Here is a 14,512-nt window from a genome sequence, read left to right as displayed (position 1 = left end):
TTCAAGTTAAAGGAGGAACATATGAGGAAAAAGTTAGGGTAGGGATAGCAATGAGATTTTAATTTGTGTGTATTTATTCTAATTGATTAGTAGTGACTTCCTGGAGGTCACCGTTAAGGTTTACTGGATGGGTCTTGGTTTTCAGAGATTATACTGATCAAGTAGCAATGTTTGCCACATTCTTGGAGAAGTGGCAAGTAGCAAGCTGTTGTACATGTTCCATCTTTGGATTGACTGTATACTTTGTGGCTGTGGAAGACAAAGCAAAAGTCAATGGATGGCAGATTTTATTTCAGTACAAAGGGTAATTGTTAAAAAATGAAATGAGCTACTATAGAAAATAGTAAGTTCTCTCTCAATAATGTTGAATGAGCAACTTGTGAAAGAGATTTTAAAGGAATTCTTGTATGAGAAAAAGTTAAACTTACAAGATTTTTTTGCAACTCTGATATTTTCTCTTCAGGGTAGAAGAACCAGCATTGTTATGTGCTATAAACTAGCTGTTTAAATAGTTGAACCAATATAATTCAGTCAAGCCCACTAGAGAGGGAAATAATAGTTGGGGTTGTTAATATACACAGATACAGTTTTCATGTCTTGTTATATTTGTGGCTTCTTTCTAAACTGTGTGAACACATAGAGATATTTATGACCATTAAATGTTTCTTTCAGTTCCCATTCATTTTTAAAGTATCAGATTTGCTATAACATTGGCTTTGAGACCAGGCAAATTGGGCTCATTGTCCATCTAGTACTTACTAGCTTTTGAAAATAGACAAGTTACATAACCTTACAACTGGGCATTTGTTTCACCATCTCTAAAATGGGGTTAAAATATATGGTCAACCCTTGAACAACACAGGTTTGAAGTGTGCAGGTCCACTTAATACATGGATGTTGTACAATAAAGTCCTAGAGATGAGGGCGCCTGGGTGGCTCAGTGGGTTAAGCCGCTGCCTTCGGCTCAGGTCATGATCTCAGGGTCCTGGGATCGAGTCCCGCATCGGGCTCTCTGCTCAGCAGGGAGCCTGCTTCCCCCTCTCTCTCTCCTGTCTCTCTGCCTACTTATGATTTCTGTCAAATAAATAAATAAAACCTTTAAAAAAAAAAAGTACTAGAGATGTATTTTCTCTTAAGATTTTCTTAATACTTGGTTTTCTTTAGCTTTATTGTAAGGATATAGTATATAATACATGTAACATGCAAAATATATATAAGTTGACTATTTGTGATATCAGTAAGGTTTCCAGTCAACAGTAGATTATTAGTAAAGTATTGGGGAGTCAGAAGTCATACTCAGGTTGTACCCTTAACCTTTGCATTCTTCAGGGGTCAACTGTAATCTTTTCAGGACTGTTAGAAAAACTGAGGTAGAAAATCCCTTTCATTGCCTGGCACATTTTAGCCAGTGGCATTAATTCTTTCTTTAGCCCTAGGCTTTGATTTGTGGGTGGCTATGAATTTAAGTATAATAGAAGAGTATGATAGGTTATGGGGAATTAATTGGTTGAAAGTCATTTTCTTTCACTTCAGAGCCTGTTTAAAGTAATTACAGGAGTTTTGATGAGTGGTATGATCAAAATGAAACTCAAAGAGGAACACCTAGGTGGTTCAGTTGGTTAAGCATCCAACTCCTGATTTCAGTTCAGGTCATGATCTCAGGCTTGTGGGATGGAGCCCCACATACCATCAGGCTTCACCCTCAGTGGGCTGCCTGCTCGAGATTCCCTCTCTCCCGCCCCTCCTCCTCACTTATGGGTGTGCATGTGCTCTCTTTCTCTCTCTCAAATAAATAAATAGATCTTAAACAAAAAATGAAACTCAGAATTATTGTTAGAGGGAAGACAGCTGGTTAAAAGCTTTCTCTTGTAGCCAGGTTATTGTCTTACGAAGTTTTATATTTAAAATAGAACTTAAAAGTAATACATACATACATATAAAATGCAATAAGAAAGAACTCAAAAGTAAGTTATCACCATCTTAGAGTTAAGCTGAGCCCCAGAGGAGTTAAATATTAATAAATGTCAGAGTTGGTACTAGACCTCAGTGTTGTTCAAAATGAATATTCTTTCCTCTATGGTAGTTTGAGTGAGATAGATAACAGTTACATAGAGGAAGAATTAACAGAAGATACTGAAATCTGAAAGAGAGAAAATAATTTAAAATTACCTAGACTACAAGCTTAGAAAACTACAAAGACTGATAACTGTTGATTTACTTGTAGTGGTGATCTTCACCTAAAATTGTTTTTTTTTCCATGACTTCAGATAGTCTTCCCACTTTGGAGTAGTCCTCCCTTTCAGAGTTTGAAAACAGTGCATGACTAAGTAAGGATGTAAGTAAACAGTAAACAGTGCATGACTAAGTAAGTAAGTAAGGATGACTGGCATCCCTGAGGCCAGCTATACTTTTCTAGGTTCCTGGTAGGCATGTTCCTTGTCCCTAATTTGATTAGAAACTTCTCTTTGGCAGAGACTACATTCCTTATTGTGATAACCACTTGTGTTTACATATTACATTTCACTTTTTCATGTACCTTTTACCCTTTTACTTTATCCCTTATATTTATAGAATATTTATTTATGGAAAATGTTTATTGAAGTATTTATAGAGAATGTTATTTTAAACTGTCTGACGTGTTCATGCCTAGCATTTTGCCTCAAATGTCAAGTTTCTTTTGTACGGGATTCTGGAACTTAGTTATTTATACTGTTTCTATCCTTTTCAAGATATAAAGATTCATAGGACTTTTTGGAGTTAGGAGATACTCTGGAAGTAATCTAGACCTAGAATAATTTAAGAAAGCCCAAATTATGTTCCTGGTAGGTCAGGGCTCTGTAGAATTGTCTTAGGAGAGAACACAGAGACTTTTTGTTTGTTTTGATATTCTGGGTAAGATATTTGGAATTTGCCACTTAAGAAAAACAAGCTTTGGGGCACCTGGGTGGCTCAGTGGGTTAAGCCTCTGCCTTCTGCTCAGGTCATGATCTCAGAGTCCTGAGATTGAGCCCTGCATCAGGCTCTCTACTCATCAGGGAGCCTGCTTCCTCCCTTCTCCCTCTCCCTGCCTCTGCCTACTTGTGATCTCTGCCTGTGATATAAATAAATAAATCTTTTTTAAAAAAGGAAAAACAAGCTTTGAAAATTGCTGATGTAATTTAATGTAGCGCCCTCACTTCACAAATTAATAAGGAAATTATGGCCTAAGGATTGTAAGTAACTAGCCTAATGTATAATCAAGAATTCTTTTTTTTTTTAATTTTTACTGTAGTATAGTTGACACAGTATTATATTATTTTCAAGTGTACAATGTAGTGATTCAGCAAATCTGTATGTTATTGTTCTGCTCACCACAAGTGTAGCTACTTTGCCACTACGCAAAGCTGTTGTAATACCATTGATTATATTCCTTATGCTTTTATCCTTTTTCCCTGTGACTTATTCCGTAACTGTAAGCCTGTATCTGCTACTCCGACACCCATTTTGCCCATCCCCTCAGTCCACCCCCATCCCTCTGGCAACATCCGTTTGTTCTCTGTATTTATGGGTGTGTTTCCACTTTTCATAAGTAATCCAGGATTCTTTTATTTTTTAATTTTTTTTTAATCAAGTAATATCTATGCCAAGTGTGGGACTCAGACTCACAAGCCCAAGATCAAGAGTCACTCCACCAGCTGAGCCAGCAAGTCACCCCAGTAATCCAGGATTCTTAATGAAGTTCCTAAATATCAATGCTGTGTTCTTTCTATTCTTGTCAGGTTACCCTTTTTATATTTTCTTTAAAAATTTGGTCCTTTTTAATGTTTACTGTAAACACATTAGTAGCTATGTAATAACCTTATTTTCCCTGAATTCCCTCAGTCCTAGGGGAACAAGCCATAGAATAGGAATACAAAGACATTTTAATTTCTTCTGTGTATGAGCTGTCTGACTCTGACCATACTATTCAATCTGAGATGCTATTTTTTAACTTAACATGAAACTGCAGGGGCCCTGAATGGCTCAGTCAGTAGTGCATGTATCTCTTAATCTCAGGGTCATGAGTTCAAGCCCCATGTTGGGTGTAGAGCCTACTTAATTTAAAAAAAAAAAAGAAGAAGAAGAAGAAGAAATGAAACTACGAAAATATTTACCCTTCTTACCTTTCTGCTGCTTCCAGATTCTATCAAATGACACATTATATTCTCTGAGGCTATGAATCCGGAGACAATGAACTGTGTATATAATCATCTACCTTTTTTTTCCCCTATCCCTATCATCTCTTGATGACCAGTCTCCAGTATTCTTTAAGGACTTTGGTTCTTCACTTCAGCATCATTATGGGAGATTAAAGGGAAAAAAGAACAAAACTATATATGTAAATAACCTACTTAACATTGTATTATTTCAAAGTTCTTTGAGCATCTCAGCCACAGTATACCTTTATTCCTTGTCATTTTAGCAATGAATGGTTCTAAAATCTTAAATTTGATATGCCAGACTTAACAAATCTTTTACTTATCTAAAAGAGATAGTTACATAAAGCACCAAGATTAATGGTTATATAGTAAGTGACAGCTCATGTTATTATTGTTATTCATCTGGCTCTCTTCTTTATTACCTCAGAACTTGATATTTGATCAACTATTTCCATTTACTTGATTCTTTAGGAAAGGACTGAAGAAGGGCCATCAGTCCCTTCCAAATTACATTTTCCTTTCCCTGTACCCTTAAACTAGTGTTACCCCGAACCATGTCCTTATTGACATGGTTCCACATAAAAAATTCTTCAACATTGTCTTTATATCAACACCTGTTATGGAAACTCCCAACAGCCAATCATTTCTACCATCTGTCTTTTCTGCTCTAATTTACTGAATACTGCTGAAATATTAATCATACCAATTACTATAAGTTTTAGTTTCTCACCTCAGCTGGGCTTGTAAAAGTTATCCTGCATTTCAGATCTTAATCCCATTACCAAAAGCTTTTCTTCCACCTATCTCTTCAAATTCTATTCCCTCTCAGACTCCTTTGCTTCTGTTTTATAGATAAGATTAAGATCATTAGGATGCAGCTTCCCTCAGATTCCTCCATCACCTGCAAATATTTCTGTGTCTTCTTCATTGATTTTAGAGAAAGAGGTCTCTCTCTGTCCTGTGAGAGCCTATAAGAATTCAGTTTGTGCTCCAGTTTCCATTCTCTCTCATCTCCTAAACCCTTTTCCATCAGTTACCCCAGCTATCACCTATATATTTTTTTATCTCCTCTTTTCTTCCCACCTCTGATTCCTCCCATTAAAAAAAAAAAAAATTGTTTTGCTTCTTCATAGCTCTGGTGATAGGCCTCTCTTTCATAGTCAAGATCCTTGAAGTAGTAATTTGTGATCACAATCTGTTTTTCCTCTGTCATTCATTATACATTGCACTGAAACTTGTGCTGTAATAGGTCCTGAATAACACACATTACATATAGTGTCATTTAATCCTCCCAACAATCTTGCATGTATAATTATTTTCACTGTTTTGGGGATTACTTGAAGTTCCAAAAGTTAAATAACTTCTCTTGCCCTCACAGCTATAAAGCAGTGATTCTGGGAATCACCACAAGCATCTGACACTAAAGCCAAGTCTTACCTGACACCAGTATGTTCTTTTTAATAGTGGGCTAACTTGTCTCTTTGTTTCCAATATAGATTTTATTAATCACATATCACAATAGTAATGATAAAAGCTGACATTTACTGAGTACTATGTCCTGAGCTTGTCTTAACTCTTAATTTTCATACCACCCTAGTGTTTGATACCATTATTATATATATTTTACAGATGAGCAAACTGAGGCTCAAAAAAGGTAAGTAAGTAACTTGCCCAAGGTCACAAAACTAGTAAGTGGTATCAAGCTAAGATTTCAACCTATTTGTTGTTCTACAGAAATTAATTGATTATGCAGTACCAGGCAGCCTTGATTCTAGAGGCCTTGTTTTTAATTACTATATTGCCTGATCTGATCTGACCTCTACTCCTCTATATTTTAAATCCTTTAGTGGCAGCATATAATTTACAAGTTAAAGACCAAATACTTTGCAAATCATACGAAGCCCTACATGACCTGTCTCTGCCCATCTTCTAATCTTTATTTCCCAAAGTTTCCCTTCTTAATATTCTAGGCTTTAACTAGATGAAACTATTTCCTATCCCTACGATATACTTTATGCATGCTTAACTTTGTACATTCTTTCCCCTGTGACTACTGTGTTCTCTCCTCCTTTAATTTTGTAATTTATATCTGAAAACCCAATTGAGCAATTCTTAACCTTTTCTGATTTTCCTACTACCTTTCCCTTTGGAAAAATTGGTCAGTTCTCCCTTTTGTATCATTGTGCCTATTGTATATGCCTCTCTGTTGCCATTATTTATTTACATTTCCATCTCCCTAACAAAACTGAACTGTTTAAGAACAGGACCATACATTTCTTCTCTTTGTATCTCTGTCACAGTACTTAAGATGGGTATTCATTGAGTATTAACAGGATGAATGAAAATAATTTATGTAAAATATCTTTAAAAAGCAGGTTGTTTCAATTTCCTCTTTTTCCCTCATACGTCAACATACCCAGGTGACACATTCTTGTTCGTACAGATTCATCCAAATAGATTTCCAGAATGACACACATTAAAATCTGAGGATGAGGGTCATATACAATTGAAAATATCTTCTTTTTACCTACTCCCATGTTCCCCCACACAACTGAGTCTGACTTGTTTCCCTGTGTCTTACCTGTTATTGTCCTATAGCACCGTATTGGCATTTAGTTTTTTTCTACTTCTGTGACCTTTAAAGTATCATGCAAAGGCCTACATTTAGTGCTGTGAGAAATACAAAACAGCAAGAAATGCTCTTTCCATAAAGTACCCTGTGGTCTGGTAGGTTTAGAAAAAGCAGTTTGAGACAAAATAAAGAGCTATTTAATTGTGTTTCAGAAACTTAGGGGAAAATTCTACCCAACATGAGCATGCATCAAAAATTTTAAAATACATAAGGATACAACCACCATCAATAGGCAGCAGTAGATAATGGGCTTATTCATTGTAGAGTATAATATGAATGTTTAAATTATTTTTAAAAATAATAGAGGAATTTGAGAACATGAGCAAAGAGTGAGTGTCAAAAAGACTAGGCAATGTTCTTAAAGAACAAAATGAAATACTAGACATCTGAAATGGGTGTCAGAAATAATTGGGGGAATGGTGGCAATGAAACATGATTGCCATTGGTAAATTGTTGAAGCTGGGTGGGAAGCAGGATGAAATCAAACTTAACAAACTTAACAAAAATCAGAACTACAACATTTGCAATTGAAAACTAAGTGGATGGATTAAATAACTGGGTGGGAAGCAGAATGAAATCAAACTTAACAAACAACAAAAATCAGAACTACAACATTTGCAATTGAAAACTAAGTGGATGGGTTAAATAACAGGGGACTTAGTAGTTGCCCTAGGGCAACACAAAGAGACAAAGAAATGAAAAACATGAAAAGAAGAGAGGCTGAGAGATACAAAGAATAGGATGAAAATGACTAATACACACTAAGTGGAGTTCCAGAATGAGGGAGTGCAGAAAATGGGACAGTGGTCATGTCTGAAGCAATAATAACCTAGGATTTTCCAGAAATGATGATAAACATGAATCCTCAGGTTTGAGAACACAAGTCCCTAGAAAGATAAATAAAAAGTTATACACATCTAAAAATTCAAGAAAAAGACATAATGGACTGGAATTATTCAAGAACACCCTTGTGAGGGAGATGGATGTTTAATTTGGTCTTAGTGAAAAGCGAATTTGAACTGGTACAAAGGAAAGAGCAGTTTGAAATCTCATATGACAGTATAGGTTTTGGCTAAGGAATAAGATACAGGACTAGACATAGAAACCATGTGTGTAAAGACAGAGGCAGGAAAGTTTATAATGGGTTTGGGATAATAGGGAGCTCTTTGGACCTTTTTATACAATATGAATTGATATAGATAGCAATATCTATATAAAGCAGTATCTAATAAGCTGTATCTATATAAAACTGTTAAAGCACTAGTTTGTATCATAATTGTTTACTTTTCTCTTTCCTTGTGAAGAGAGCAGAGTCACCCACATCTATAGGAGGCAGACTTTTCAAGCAAATATCATAATCTCATATTCTCCATTGTCTCAGTCTCAAACTCTCCTCTTTGTATTTCCCATCCTCCCCAAAGATCTAAGGTTTCCCTCTTTTTGTCACATTTGGTCGATCTGGAAGATCACCCTTAATGGACTCCTGAACTCAAAAGAGATATGACTGTTTCCTGATGTAGTTGTTTTCTGTTTGCCCTTAGTGGATTTCATTGGCCCCATTCTCTATCCTGTGCTTTGCCCCTGGAGGCTGATAGCAGTGAACTTGAACCACTAGGCTCTGACTTACAATGGGAGACATTATTAGGAAGCAGGAGGAGAGGGAACTCAAGGTGTTTGTTTCCCTCCTTGCCTATTTTCACAGCATTGGTTCAACTATGGCTATAGCTCCTGTTGGACAGTCCCTTTTCCAAGGTTCAGTTAGTTCTCACTGGATTCTGGCAACTAGTGCCTCTTGCCCATTGAGGCTAGGGGTGGTAACAGATTTCTGCTATTGCTAGATGTCAGTTGCTTCCCATACTTGTTGGTTCCTTAACCAACAAATAGCCAATTTTTAAAATTCAGGCTCTTTGGGGTGCCTGGGTGGCTCATTCAGTTAAGCATCTGCCTTTGGCTCAGGTCATGATCTCAGTGTCCTGGGATCAAGCCCCACATTGGGCTCCCTGCTCAGTGGGGAGTCTGCTTCTCCCTCTCGCTCTGCTCCTCCCCCTGCTCATGCTCTCTGTCTCTCTGTCAAATAAATAAAGCCTTTTTAAAAATAAATAAAATTTAGACTTTTTGAGTGTGCAATTTCTTTGCTGCTGGGACCCTAACTGGTGTTTCCCAAGCCTGTGCTGTCTTCAGAAGCCCACGGAAGGCCATTTAATGGAAGACCAATTAATGCGATATGTGCCATGTTGTATGTTTACAAAGTCTTACCTTTCCTTGGCTCTTGAATTTTCCATGTTTTGCTTTTTGTCCCCCCCCCCTTTTTTTTTCTTTTCAGCAGTGCTTCCTAACTTTCATTTTCTTGTCTTAGAGGTTCCCTGACTTTTCTTGATTCACAGCATCCTCAGTGTTCTAGGTTTTTTTTATTTTTTATTTTTTTAACAATGTGTGTCCAGGCCAAAAGAAATATCCAACAATTTCATTTATTAGGAAGTACTTACTAAAAAGCTTCTGTACAGAGAAGGAAACATGAACAAAATGAGAAAGCATCCTATAGAATGGGAGAAAGTATTTGTGAATCATAGATCAGATAAGGGGTTAACATTCAAAATATATAAAAATGTCCTAAACCTCGATAGCAAAAAAAAAACTGATTAAAAAATGGACAGAAACTGAATAGACATTTTTATGAAGAAGACATTCACATAGTCAACAGGTAACATGTAAAGGTGCTCAACATCACTAACCATCAAGGAGGTGGCCAGTCAAAACCATAATGAGATACAACCTCATACCTGTTAGAATAGCTGTCATCAAGAAGACAAGAAATAACAAGTGTAGACAAGGATGTGGAGAAAAAGAAACCTTTGTGCACTGTTGATGGGAATGTAAATTGGTACAGCCACTATGAAAAATAGTATGAAGGTTCCTCGAAAAGTTAAAAATAGAACTACTATATGATTTGTTAGTCCCATTCCTGAGTATATATTCAAAAGAAATGAAAACGATATCGAAGAGCTGTCTGCACTTCCATGTTCATTGCAGCATTATTCACAATGGCCAAGTTACAGAAACAATGTGTCTGTCAATGGATGAATGGGTAAAGAAGATGAGACGTGAGATCTGTATGGAACATTAGTCAACCATGAGAAAGAGGAAATCCTGCTATTTGCAACGACATGGATGACCTTGAGGACATTATACTAAGTGAAATAAGCCAAAGACAAATGCTGCATGGTATCGTTTATATGTGGAATCTTGAAAAAAAATAAAAAAATAAAAAGCCAAACATCCGGAAATGAGGTAGAGAAGTAGATGCCAGGAACTAGGGGGTGGGGAAAATATAGAGAGGTTGGTAAAAAGAAAAAAAAAGTGCAAATTTTAATTATAAAATGAATAAGGTCTGAGCATCCAGTGTATAACATGGTAACTATAGTTAAAATAAAACTGTGTAAATGAAATTTTTTTCATTTAAATTCAGTTAGCTAATGTAAATGAAATTTACTGAGAGTAGAACTTAAATGTTCTCAAATATAAAATATGTGGAATGATGGATGTGTTAATTAACTAGATGGGAAGAATCTTCAGTGTATACATACAAAATATCTTGATATACACCTTTTTTTATGACTTTTTATTTATTTGACTAGAGAGAGAGACAGCAGAGGAGGGAGCACAGCAGGGGGAGTGGGAGAGGGAGAAGATTTCCAGGTGAGCAGGGAGCCGGGTGCAGGGCTCCATCCCAGGACTCTGGGATCACAACCTGAGCTGAAGGCAGACACTTAATGACTGAGCCATCCAGGTGTCCCTTGATAAACACTTTAATGTATACAATTTCATTTAAAAAGTAGTTACTTTAAAAAATATTTAGAATTGGGGTGCCTGGGTGGCTCAGTGGGTTAAGCCGCTGCCTTCCGCTCAGGTCATGATCTCAGGGTCCTGGGATCGAGTCCTGTATGGGGCTCTCTGCTCAGCAGGTAGCCTGCTTCCCCCACTCTCTCTGCCTGCCTCTCTGGTTACTTGTGATCTCTCTCTGTCAAATAAATAAATAAAATCTTTTAAAGAAAATATTTAGTATTTATGTTTTAAGAAACTAGTACTTTTGAGTGAAACATCTGGGAGGAAAAAATAATTTTATTTCATTTTTATGTAACCAGTTATTTACTAATGGAGTCTGCCTGTTGTATACTATATAATTTCTCAAAGCGTGGAATTAGAATGAATACAGTATCCCTATTGCCTCTTACACATTTATTTTTCATGTAGAAAAATCAGTTTTTGAAATCTAGTTTAGCAAAGATAAGATGTCATCAGAAAGATTGCGGTACTTTCTGATGCTCAAACTGAACTTACCATGAGCTAGTATTTCTTATGGTGTCCCATAGGTGTCACTCTGTTTCTTTTGTAAAGTTAAAATATCCTCCATTGCCCCAAGAGTTCCTCCCAGTTTGGGAACTTCAGCCTTCTTGATGTTTCACTACCTTTTATTCTAGATGTGTGCTGGGTTTTTTTTAATTGCAACACATTTTTTAAGTTGTTCTTCCTTCATTCCTCTCCTCCTTATAGCACTGATTCAGCATCTCTTTTTCTGTTTACTTTCAGGCCTTATAGACTTCAGACAAATCATTCAGATGCCTTAGATCTACAACAGAGTTATTTCTTTGATTCTAGGTTCAAATTCTTAATAAGACCAAATGAAGCACAGGTCGGGAAAGTTTGCCAGAACTGCCCAGGAGTAGCTCAGATCATACTGCTCTGCTCTTTTGGTGATGATTTGACTCCATCTAGAATTTTGTTGCTCTTAGAGTTTGACATTACCTAGAAAGATGTCCTTGCTTTCTAGAACTGGCCTACTTCATTTGGAAAATTGCCAGCAAATAAGCAGTCACACTAAGAGTTTAAATTCAGTAAACATTAGTGAGCTCTCTTTATATAAAAGGTATTCTCCTTATTAGGTGCTCTGTTCCTGCTTTACCTATCCAAATACACACAGGATGTTAGAGATTGAAGTATGTTTAGAGTTCCATGAAACAGTGTTAGAAGTATTGACATAAAAGATCTTAATCTGCTCTAGATCACAGTCATCCTCCCCCCTTAAATTATAGTCATATTCACAAGGAACAAGGCAAAGTCACAAAAAGTGAAGAGCTTTATACCTAAAACCTCAGTGTAGAATTCCAAGAAAGCTAGCCTTCCATCTCAAAGCTTAGATCTTTTTAACACACTTCAGTTTAAAACACAGAACGAAGTGAAAGCAGAAAGAGAAATGAGTTAATGTATGTTATCAGATTGGCTGGAATAAATACAGATGTAGTGATTGGACCTCTTCTCATCCGGAGAAAGATATAATCTTAACCATGTGTTAACTGTTAGCAGTGTGAAAGTATAAGAACTTTTAACAAATACTAATTCCATCACCAGCATCTATACCTCTTGCATCTATCAGCCTGATCTATCACAGGTCTTCCTCCCTGCCACCGGGAATAAGAAAGGAGAAAGTACACCTCTCCTAGTCTGAAACCATGTAGTGTAATGGTTCTGTCTCTGGTTCAGTTATTCACCTAGTTTGTTTCCCAGAATAATTTCCCAAAATACTTAAACTTTTAACTTGAGTAGATGCCATTTACCTGATCTTAAAAGAATTACACTTCTTCTTTCATGACAAGCATTCTCTCTCATAGTAATTATATTTCATAGAGAAAGAGGAGGTGACCCTGGGTTCACATACTGCCATAGATACCTTTTTCTGATTAGTTATGAGACCTTCTGGCGCATTGTGTTTTTACTTTTTTTTAATTTTATGTTCTGTTTTTTATAAGTTTTTTGTCTTCATTTGCATCAACTCATTGTATAATTTAAAGTGAAAATGTTTGTTACTATTTATACCAGAAGTTTATGTAATAGGCATAAGTTAATAAATTGAAAGTTCTTACAGGAAAGAAATAATTTATTACTTTCTTGAGACTAGGGAGGGGGGAAATGTTTAGCTCTTCTTGTGAATGGTCTGCAAAATCCTGAGAAACAAAGTAATGGAGAAGTCTGGTGCTTTCTAATTAAAATATATGTAGATTATAACGTATATGTAGAGGTCAGTTTATGGCTTGATCCCCTGTTTATAAACTGTGTTCTAATTGATTGTTAAAATCTTAAATATGTTTTTCCACATAAGCATTATTTTTAATGATTACAGAGTATTCTCTTATATGGATATGGTATAATACACTTGTCCCTAGTTTCTGGACATTCAGGCTGTTGCTACTTTGCTGCCTTATGTGGGAGGGAGAAGGGTTGTAATAAATGAACATCATTTTGTGTAAAACTTAGTCTGAATCTCCCTTCCTACCTGCATCTGCCCTTGCTATCACTAGTCCTATTACCTGGTAGTATTTTTTTCAAGATTAAATGATCTAATACTTTCAAAGTGCTTAGTACAGTGTGTGGCACACTGTAAGTGCAGAATAAATGCTGTCTGCAGACCTTTCCCTAAATCAGCATTGGGATAAGGAAATAAGACAGTTTGAAATGGGTTCTTTATGGAGAGCATGGAGGTCTTTCAGTAATAGCAAGTAAGTGATACCAGGACTGAAGCTGTGACATGGAGAGGAGTTTCTGTGGTCATTCTTCTGTATTGGTTGTTCCAGTTGTGTATTCTTTGTTTTTTTTAAAAAAAAAAAAAAAGGCAGTATCTTAGCTGGAGACTGGTGGAATATAAATTTTTCCTTGTAGTTAAAATATGTAAGTTTTTTAATATATAATAGAGAAACATTACAAAGCACTCTTAATAGTGTGACTTTTGTGTGTGTTATCTTTATTTGTATTTTATATTTTTTGTGATCTTTTATTCAAGTGTGTGTCCAATGATGTCTTCTCTGTTTTATTTTTTTTTTAATTATCCTAGTCACGTGAACTGGAAATTTCAGTTTATTGGCGTGATTGGAGATCTCTGTGTGCTGTAAAATTTCTGAGGTTAGAAGATTTTTTAGACAACCAACGGCATGGCATGTGTCTCTATTTGGAACCACAGGGTACTTTATTTGCAGAGGTAATAAATGTGTTTTATTAAATGTGCATCACTATAACTGAAATTATGTATGTAGGCAGCATGATGTAAAAATGGAAAGAGTATTAGGCTGAACAGCAGACAATTTAAATTCTTCGCTCAACTCCACTACTGCATAGGTGTATTACCTTGAGACAAATCATTTATCCTCTCTAGGTCTACTTTCTCACCTAGAAAATAAGAAGTTGGGCTTAAAATATATCTAAGGTTCTCTTAAGTTTTCAAAAGTTAGAAGTTTGATCAATTTCATGAACCATAAATCCAAAGCTATACTCATGTCAACTTGAATTTTCTTCACTGCAGGTTACCTTTTTTAATCCAGTTATTGAAAGAAGACCCAAACTCCAAAGACAAAAGAAAATTTTTTCAAAACAACAAGGTAGTTACTAAGGAATCAAATATGTCTTTTGGTATATTCTGATGCATAGATGGTCTACATTTAAAAGTGATACCCATCTTTGTCTTTTGTTTTCCATTCATTTCTAACTTTTTTTTATTAAGGAACATTTCAAACATATTCATGAGTAGAGAGACTGGTACTGTATACCCTCACTCAGCCTCAACAACAGTCAACTCATGGCCAATTTTGCTTCATTTATATACCATCCACATACTACTTCTGATTATATGAATCAAAGGTAGATGCCATATTGATTC

At 35.9% G+C, this 14,512-nt stretch overlaps 1 protein-coding gene across 2 annotated transcripts in view; it reads left to right on the top strand.

Annotated features, from left to right (window-relative positions):
• Positions 1–14,512, top strand: part of PKN2 (protein kinase N2) — a 131,201-nt gene that overhangs the window by 90,225 nt on the left and 26,464 nt on the right. For both annotated transcript variants that reach the window (XM_080801017.1, XM_080801018.1), the window contains exons 9-10: positions 13,694–13,837; positions 14,159–14,234. In XM_080801017.1, the coding sequence (XP_080657143.1) occupies positions 13,694–13,837; positions 14,159–14,234 (220 nt within the window). The remainder of the gene's footprint in view (positions 1–13,693; positions 13,838–14,158; positions 14,235–14,512) is intronic.

Source organism: Martes martes (genome assembly GCF_963455335.1).
Source record: "Martes martes genome assembly, chromosome: 4".
NCBI lineage: Eukaryota > Metazoa > Chordata > Mammalia > Carnivora > Mustelidae > Martes > Martes martes.
Note: the sequence above shows the minus strand (reverse complement) of the source record. Positions and strands in the feature narration are given on the sequence as shown.